The sequence below is a fragment of the Neolamprologus multifasciatus genome, chromosome 22 (genome assembly GCF_963576455.1).
Source record: "Neolamprologus multifasciatus chromosome 22, fNeoMul1.2, whole genome shotgun sequence".
Taxonomy (NCBI): domain Eukaryota; kingdom Metazoa; phylum Chordata; class Actinopteri; order Cichliformes; family Cichlidae; genus Neolamprologus; species Neolamprologus multifasciatus.
In genome coordinates this window covers 502,995-512,500 of record NC_140459.1, presented here as the reverse complement: position 1 = coordinate 512,500, position 9,506 = coordinate 502,995, and the positions used below count along the sequence as shown (strand labels likewise).

Genomic DNA, 9,506 nt, shown 5'->3' with positions numbered 1-9,506 from the left:
ACAGACACAGACTCACACAGACACACACACAGACACAGACACACACACAGACACACACACACACACACACAGACACACACACACAGACACACACACATACACACACAGACACACACACAGACACACACACACAGACACACACACACACACACACAGACACACACACACACACAAAGACACACACACACACACACACAAAGACACACACACACACACACACAGACACAGACACAGACTCACACAGACACACACACAGACACAGACACACACACACACACAGACACAGACTCACATACACACACACACACAGACACACACACAGACACACACACAGACACACAGACACACACACACACACACACACACACACACAGACACACACACACACACACAGACTCACACACACACACACACAAAGACACACACACACACAGACTCACACACACACACACACACAGACACACACAGACACACACAGACAAACACAGACACACACAGACAAACACACACACACAGACAAACACACACACAGACACACAGAGACACACAGACACACACACACACACACACACACAGACACACACACAGACACACACAGACACAGACACACACAGACACAGACACACACAGACACACACCGACACACACCGACACACAGACAAAGACACACACAGACACACACCGACACACACAGACACACAGACAAACACACACACACACACACACCGACACACACAGACACACACACACACAGACACACACACACCGACTCACACACAGACACACACACACACACAGACACACACAGACACACACACACAGACACACACAGACACACACAGACACACACACACGGGGCTGTTAGCTCGAGTCGTGGCGACGGCCTTGGGAGCTGCTGCATCAGCAGCCAATAGAACGCAGCGTCAGGCTACAGACTGTACATAAAGGATGGCGGTGTCAGCACTGAGGATGTTATCAGGCTGGTTCTCAGCACTGATTAGCAGCTACGCTGCCTTAGTCAGCATCAGCTGGTAACGTAGCGTGCTGCAGTCAAAGCGTGCTCAGCAGCATGACATCATGACGGCTGCCTCGCCGCGGTGCAGCTCGGCAGCGCTTTATCCGCCTAGGAATGTTTGACTGGTCCTAAAATTGGGAATCTGTCCAATTTTCCTCTGTTCAGGTGTGAGAAACGAATCCTCACGGCACAGACATGTGCTCGCACATACTCTCAAACACACAGCTGAGTGTGCATCACGTCACCCACACATCAGACTTACCGGCAGCAATCAGGACGTCTTCTTTAGTACGGCGAGGACATCCTGAAAAACACAAAGAAACAGAAAACAGTGATTAGCACTGACGACGTGTCTCTGCAGCAGCGTGCTGACGGCGAGGAGCCGTGACCTTCAAACAAACCACGCTGTCAGCTGAAAACGCAGCGATAAACACGATAACATGTAACGCGACCCAGCTGCAGGTTAGAAAGGTGAAAGGTCAGAGAGCGCACGGCGCTAATGTTACAACCCCGGCGTTCGGTGCCTCCTCCTTAACACTCGCATCACGGCGTCGATCGCTCGCCTGCTTCTCTGTAAATACCTGCAGAGCAGCAGCCGCCGTCACGCCTGACGCGCTTTAATCGCTGCTGTGATTCTCTCGATAAAGATTCACTCGTCTCAGCAGCACGTCAGCAGCGCCAACGCACGAGAAACAGACCGCTGACTCACAACACAGCCCATCCTACTCTCAGGATCTCACTGACCCCACACACCCCACTCCCACGCTGTCCTTGGAAAACATCGAAGACCTGCAAACATCATGCGACCTCATGAGTACTCAGGAGTCGAGATTTTCTCGGAGTAAACATCAGCGACTCAACAAAGAAAATACTTTTTGCTTCAATCGCTGAATCTTATCACAGAAACTCGGATACATTCGTCTGATGAGGGCAGCCCAAACATCGGCCTTCAAAGAACTCGCTGCCCTCTGAAAACTGGCTGTTTCAGACAGTCAGGGACAGAGATGAGCTCACAGGTCAGAGGTCACGCACCGACGTTAGTGGACTTGCTACGCGATGCTCGCTTTCCCCAAAAGAAAAGAGATTAAATAATATAATGTAATGAAATCCTGTGTAAACGTTCAGTGTTGCTCACACAGAAGATGATTTCTGTGTTCAGCTGTGAGCAACACCTGCAGCAGGAACGAGGCTGCGTCTCTCTGGGATCTACAGACGACTTCCTCCTTCCTCCTTCCTCTCCTCTTTCAGCACCGCTAGCTTGGGAGAACAGGCCGCACACATGCAGCTCAGCGCTGATGGACGACCTCAGGTAAACAGGAAGGAGGTGGGCAGCGAGCACCTTTGAACTGCAGGGTGATGGGAGAGACGACACAAACACACAGAAGACGTGTGCAGACACGACAGCGACATTCCTGCCATTCCCCCCGGCACAGGCCCCGCCCTGCTGGGCACGAGCAGCTCCCGGGATTCGTTCAGAGCTGAGGAGAGCTGCGTTTGAAAGCTGCTCCCTCCCACCGCGCTGCAGCCATCACTCACTTTGTATCAAGCCCCCGATTGGAGCGGCCGTCAACTCCTCAGCCAATGAAAAAATGTCTAAATGTTTGATTTGAACCTTTTATTAAAGCCGTCCGCGTCTTCTTTTCAATCTGAGCTCAGAGCGTGAACATCAGTGATGAAGCTCTGAGGGAATCCTTCGTGTCACCAAATGCATCTCAGCTGCCGCCTGTAATTATCGGAAAGTCGCGCTTTTATCTGCAGAGACGATTCACGGCGCTGCAAAGTAACCACAGAGAAATGCGTAATTACAGGCTGGAGTCAGTCAGGCTCTGTGGGAGCATCAGCTCGCTGTCTGAGCCTGCAGGGCCGGTCAGAGCACTCCCAGCGTTCCTGTCAGGTCTACCCACGCCTGCTCTCCCACGGGGAACTCCGGGCTTTGTGGGGAAACGGGGTTTTCCTCAGCGTTGCAGCGACTGCACCTCAGGCCACCCTGGGCAGAGATGGACGGGTTTCTGGTCTCCGACACAACGAGGTTTGTCGTTTGACATTTGTCCTCAGTGTGGGACGTTTTCATCAAAACACCACCGGCCTCCCTCCACAGAGTGGGAGGATGACGGGTGGTGTGTGTGGGTGGTGCCACTCTAACCTGACCTGGAAGCAGAAGTGAGCTGTTCCTCGTGTTCTCGCCACCCGTCTCTCGGTTCCTGTCCTCAGCTTCGTGAGCTGAACTGAACGTCCTGCACCTGCAGGACCTTCAGCCTCGTCCACTCCTGATCATGCATGCTTTGAGGTCATGGCTGACAGAGCTGCACCCAGGGCTAGCCTCAGCTCCACCCTCAGCTCCATCTCCTTGACCCTAATCTGTTTTACTTCACAGCAAACATTTCCATCTTTGTGCAAAGTCTGTGCTAGAAGTTGCACTGTGGGTAATGTAGTCCCAGACTGACAAGAACTGACGCTAACCTGTAAGTTGCTGCAGTGATGTTGAATAAATCTGCGTATCGGAGCTTCAGCTGCGGGACGACGGCTCAGCTGTGACGCTCTCAGCATCAGATCGCTGATGTTATCAGGTGAAACCTCTCCACACCTGAACTCTTTCAGACATGAGCCTGCTGGTTTCTGAGCATGTGGCTTCGTGTGTGTCCTGAACACGTTTCCTCTTTCCTCATGTTTGATTTGAATATCACAGCACGAGGTCTTCACACGTCTGCGTGTTTCTACATTTTTAGTCATATTTGGGAAGCTTTTTTATTCCTAAAGTCTGTTACTGATGTGTGTGTCTGTGGGTCCATCAGCTGTCAGCAGGTTAAACCACACAGCCTTTCAAAATAAAAGCACACATCACTGATGCTCGACCTGTTCTGCTCATTTCCTCGTGTTTATTCCTGGATTCACAGCTCAGACCGATCTTGTTCTGCAGGTGTGGTGGGGGCGGGGCTTCTGAGATCACAGTCAGAGCTGTTTTCATGAGATTACCATATTTGGCATATCAGCTCTCCATGACATCATCCAGAGCCTGGAGCAGGAAAAACTGCGATGTTTCGAGGACCCGTGTTTCACTCTCGTACCTTAGTGCAACATTACTGTGAGACTACATGCACAACAAACTCACACTGTGCAGCGCACAAACTGCAGCATGTTTGTGATACACACTCGTCTGTCATCGCCTGTCTTTGTCTGCTGTCACTGCCTCGCTCCATCTCTCGCTCGCTCTGGGTGTGTGTTTAAGATGCCAGTGTGTGATAGCTGTGTTTGTCTGAACGTACGGTTACTTCCTGTCTTTCTTGTTTTTACAGTCCCACCTACAGCTCCGTGCTCCCACCTGCCCGGCTCGGCGGCCTTGGAGCCTATAGAGACGCTCTACCATGATCCCTCTTTAACCAGGTCAACATCGTCCATCGGGGTGTCCCACAGCATGGAAGAGAAAACTGCCCAGATCCTGCTACGGACTCCCACTGACCAATCAGTAGGAGGAAATAATAATACAGAGAAAACCTTGTTGCTGTTTCATTTATTCCTGAAGAATGAAACGCTGTGAAACTGCTTTTCCTTTCCAGGAAGTCACCTCTTTAAATATTTACATTTACGTCTCCGCCTCTTTCACCAGGGCAGAGCTAACAAAGGTGACCAGCTCCAGGATGACAATCACCATCCACATCTCCACCGTCACAGGAAGTCAGAACAGAACAAAGGCCTCCTGTCACCACATCGGACCTGCAGGTGCACGCCCCTCTACCCGAAGACATCAAGAGGTCCCGTCACATGACAGCAGGTCTGTTAAGAAGACTTACGGGCCTCCAGCCGCCTGCAGGTGGATGAGAACAACGCCCCCCCCACCAGGTAAATCTGCTGCTTTCGTGTTTGTGAGATTCCTGCAGACACCCCCCCCACACACACACACACACATTTTCAAGGTAACTTCCTGTGTTGCGTTGCTTGGTTTGGCTGCAGTGAGTAATGTGAGTGTTTGCATGCTGGAGGCTGCGACTGTGACTCATCGGACGCTTCTTTGTTTCAGCAGCGCAGCTTCCTGCTGTGTGTCAAAATGTGATGTGATTGCATCACTCGCTCTTTTGGAAAAGCGTGCCGTGACTTCAACTGTAGCACCGTTTAACATATTTGTGTCTGCAGACCTGATTGTTTGCAACAGGGAAGCGTCTCCCCGATGAGTCTGTTATAAAGTGTTCCTAAAGATACGACAGTGCTGCAGGACTCTAATGTTCTTTCTAGTCTTTACCTCCATCGCACCGGTGGAGGTGCTGCTCCCAAACTGTGGCCAGCGTGTGCAAAGGTGACAGTTACTTTTGAAATGGTGCCGAAGGGCGTGGCGGCTCTTTAATATCTGAGTAGGATACATCTGGGAACATGTTTCAATCCGCCGAGGCATGAGAGGAATGAGGAACGTTTCCTGGGAGGTCATGAAACACAGCGGAAGAAAAGCACAGAGCGCGGGAGTAACGTTCCTCACACTGTTCAAATCAAAATAAGCAGCTCACTCTGAATCTGGAGTCTCTGGAGACTCAGTGTGATCGCCCAGTTTCTCCACCAACACATTTAAAGCGCTGCTGTTGCTCCAAAGAAACAACAGCAGTGCAAACAGAACATCTCATGAGCTGTTGTCACCATGAACGACACAAACACTCTTTCACTGCTTTAAGCTGTCAGCTGCTTGAATCCCACAGATATTTCTGTTTCCAGCTCCACACAAAGTGTTTTCCCAGTTTGTTGAGGAAGAACAGTCTCAGTCGTATCTCGTCAGCCAATTAAAATCAGGAAACTACGAGTAAACAGTCAGTCAAACAGTTTGAGGCCAACGTTACGATCATTTTCAGCCACAGTGAGACCTGTTTTGTTGGTTTGGTTGGTTCAGCCTCGAAGCCTCAGCCGCTCCAACGCCTCATCCCATTGGCTGACCGATGTGCCCCCCTGCATGCCCCTTTTAGATATCAGGAAGCAGGAGTACTTACGGGACTTTCTGTCGGCAGTAATACCGGAAGCCTACGACAACGAGGGCCACAGCAATGATGATAGCGATGACGATTCCAGCAATGGCGCCATCTGAGAGACCATCCAGCGTCCCCTCTCCTGTGAAGAGTCATTGGTGGTTTAGTGTGGACATTCTCTGTGACTGTGTGTTTAAGAATGCGTGACTCAGCGTGACTGTGATCTCTAACTCTGATTAATCTACAGGACAGAAGATAAAGGCGGAAACGCAGATCCTCATTCCAACATCACAGTAAACAAGCGGCGCACCGCTACACCTCCCCCGCTGCTCGCTGGCAAAACTGAAAGTAAGACTAGAGAAGAAGAAAACAGGACGAGTTGTTTAAAAACAGTCTGATAATGTTCGTTCAGGGTGACGTCACCTCATCACATTGGCCTGTCCGTGTCACTCCGTTAGATTACTCACAAATAAACAATGAAGCTGATTCAGTTCTTTTTCATAGTAACAGGACGCGACGTTATTTTGGTATTTTTTGTTTGTGGATTATGACGTTTATATGCTAAGAAAATATGCAACTAGGAATATTTTTTAATCTGCTGTACACCGCTTTGACATAGAGTATATATATAAAGGACCCTTATTGTGAAAGGCAAAGACAGGAAGAAGCCTTTTCTGCACAAAACTCCTCCCTCAGCTGAAGCTAGCATTAGCTTAAAACCGCCTAACGTTAGCTTGTTGTGCATCTGTAGTTCCCAACTTTGCCTACAAGCTTTACTCAGGGTGCAGTTTTGTTTTCTCACGACCTGAAAATGTGAGTCACACATTATGTACCTTAGTGATCACGTCTTTTAGAAAATGAAGGAAAAACCTGTTTATTTTATTTATGTTTGAGCATATTAAGCTCGAACACGTAAATCCTGAATCATATCTAACAACAATAATTAGTGATGATTAAAATACACCTGGCCTTACGTAGAAGAATTTGGTCGACGCTTTTAGGCATCTGTAATGACCTGAAGAGTTGCACTTGCCAAACTTTCATGCCATATGCAAACGACATGAACTGGTTGGGTTTCTTTGAAGCTCTGAGATGATGTCAGAGCTTCAAACAGACGTGGACGTCACGTGCCGGCAGTAAACTCTGACCTGGTGCTTCCTCATTGGTTGAAAAAACAAATATACAAACATAAACGTTCACGCCCGTAAGAATTTAAGAGGAGTGCAAAACTTCAGGCTGCAGGCTGTGCAGCGCTGAGGCAGTAAAGTCTGTTTATTCATTTAATGATCGTCTGGGCTGCATGACGGCGCTCACCTCGGACAGACAGGTTGTGGTTGGTGGAGGTGGTCTTTCTGGTGATGATGTTGCGTGCCTCGCATGTGTACGTTCCAGTGTCTTGGTATGTTGCACTTGCACAACGACACCGCCGCTGTGGTTGTAGTTGCGGTGCCGTTTAACTTCCAGGTGTAGTTGGCAGGAGGAACAGATGCAGCGGAGCAGGTGAGCTCCACTGGCTTATTGACTTCCACGGCTTTTTTAGCCTCTATAGTCGGTTGTTCAGGACCATCTGGACACAACATGACAACACCAGCCGGTTTATCGTTTGGATTTAGGTGAAAATGTGTCCTGTTTTATTTTCTTATTTTATTTTCTGTACAGAAAACGATAAACACCCCCACTTCCTGTTCGCAGTGTTCACATGGATGTGATCGCTGGAAATATTTATAAAGCTGATCTAAAACAAATCGTGCTGACCAAAGTGCTGCAAGACAGGAAAAATTTCAAAATAAGAGCCTGGATATGACAGAAGTAAAACCCAAGATGAGTTATTTTTCTCCATGATTCATAATCACGAACTTGTCTTTACAGCGAACTTAATTGTTAGCACGCCGGTCGTTACTCTGACTGTTTCCTGATGACCATCAGCTGACAGCTGACGGAGCGTAACCACCCATAAATATTACGCACTGGTAGTGGGAAAAGGAAACTGTTGATGTTTCTACTTAAAACCAGGATGTGTGACCTCAGTAGCTGTGTGGTACAGGATCAGAAAGGAGGCGACACAAAAAAGAGAACCTGAGGTTAAAACAATCCAAATGCCGTAAACTTCAGTTATGAGCAAAGTTCCCTCTAATGTTTCACGTGTCTGAACGCAGAAACTCCCTGAGCTTGGACCACTGTGAGCAACAGCAGACGTGTGCACTGTGGTCACGCCAGCATCAAATCCAAGTTACATGTTTATTAAAGTAATCAAATTACAGCATTTATGTTAGACTACTTTTAATTACCTGCTTTAGCCCACTTATAATGAAAATGTAAAACAAAAATGTAGTCATTGACCTGTAGCATGTTAACACTATTGTAAGTAAAAATAACTTGAACTCCAATAAAGCTCTGACTGGGTCTATGACTATGAGTCTATGAGTCTGTAACTCTGTCTGTAAATACAGTAAATAATGACCAATGTTGGGTAATTAATTATTTAGTTACTTCTTCAAAAAAAGTTACTGAGTTATGCAAACAAAGTTTTTTGCAGCTGTTTACCTAAAAATGCAGCCAAGGCATTTTTAAATAAACATTTCAAACTATTTACAGAACAATCAGCTGTTCTGCATCAAATCTGAATGCCACACAAATTATTTGTGTCACTCCAAAAATAATTTCTGTCCACTATGAGATGAAGGAGAACAACAGCCTGATACCCTGCAGGCCTGACAGCAGCAGATGTATCACTGCTGTACAACCTGTAACATTCAGCAGTCGCCTCATTGTTCTGACACACAACAACACTATTGACTACACTACACACTAACTACACACTAACTACACACTAACTACACACTAACTACACAAGATTTGTGCTAAACGTCGCAAATCTCTCACATCTCAAACACGCTGTCCACTCCTAAAACTTCCCCCCGTCCTAAAAACTAGATGCCATGTTGCCATATAATTTTTGATTGGTCCACATGGTACATTTTTCGACCAGTAGGAAGGGTGGGGTGTTTTTGTCTTTGCTCACAGGCTTCGAGCGTTTTCCTTATAAAACTCTGTTTTTACCGTTTCTTCCTGCAGTAAATATAAACAACGACAGTATTCAGGAAGAAAAACAAACATTGCAGATATTTTATCATAACTCTGGTTTTACGGCCGATCAACACAATTTAAAAACTGGTATAAAGTCCACACTTTTCCCGTCAGTTGTTCGTCTGTCCTGCTCACATCTCCAATGGTTGTACACGTTGTCATTAACTTCACTCCACATCAGCCGCTTTGCTAAAACACCGGTGTCGCACATAAGGACGCTGTCATAGCCTGTCAACGCTGATTAGCTGCGTATATACGAATGTGAATCGTGATTGGCTGGACTTTGGGATAAGGTGGCATCGTTCTGATCCCATAGGGGAGCAGAAAGAAAGAAACGTATGCTCTCGATACACAGAAACTGGAAGGTTACTGACAGAAGACTCTTAAATTAAGCACCGGATAGTGAAAGAACAGTCCAAGGTATTACATCACGATGCTCTTTGGAAATAATGACATTTAAAAAT

At 47.5% G+C, this 9,506-nt stretch overlaps 1 protein-coding gene and 1 long non-coding RNA gene across 2 annotated transcripts in view; one reads left to right on the top strand and one right to left on the bottom strand.

Moving 5' to 3' along the window:
* Positions 1-9,506, top strand: part of LOC146492466 (uncharacterized) — a 364,885-nt gene that overhangs the window by 241,480 nt on the left and 113,899 nt on the right. The gene's annotated exons all lie outside the window — the stretch shown is intronic.
* The window catches only part of LOC146492471 (uncharacterized), a 30,223-nt gene that overhangs the window by 3,444 nt on the left and 17,273 nt on the right, over positions 1-9,506 (bottom strand). The window contains exons 12-14 of the mRNA XM_085149344.1: positions 7,270-7,522; positions 5,980-6,097; positions 1,278-1,319 (exon numbers count right to left, since the gene is read on the bottom strand). Coding sequence (XP_085005470.1) covers positions 1,287-1,319; positions 5,980-6,097; positions 7,270-7,522 — 404 coding nt within the window. The 3' untranslated portion in view covers positions 1,278-1,286. The remainder of the gene's footprint in view (positions 1-1,277; positions 1,320-5,979; positions 6,098-7,269; positions 7,523-9,506) is intronic.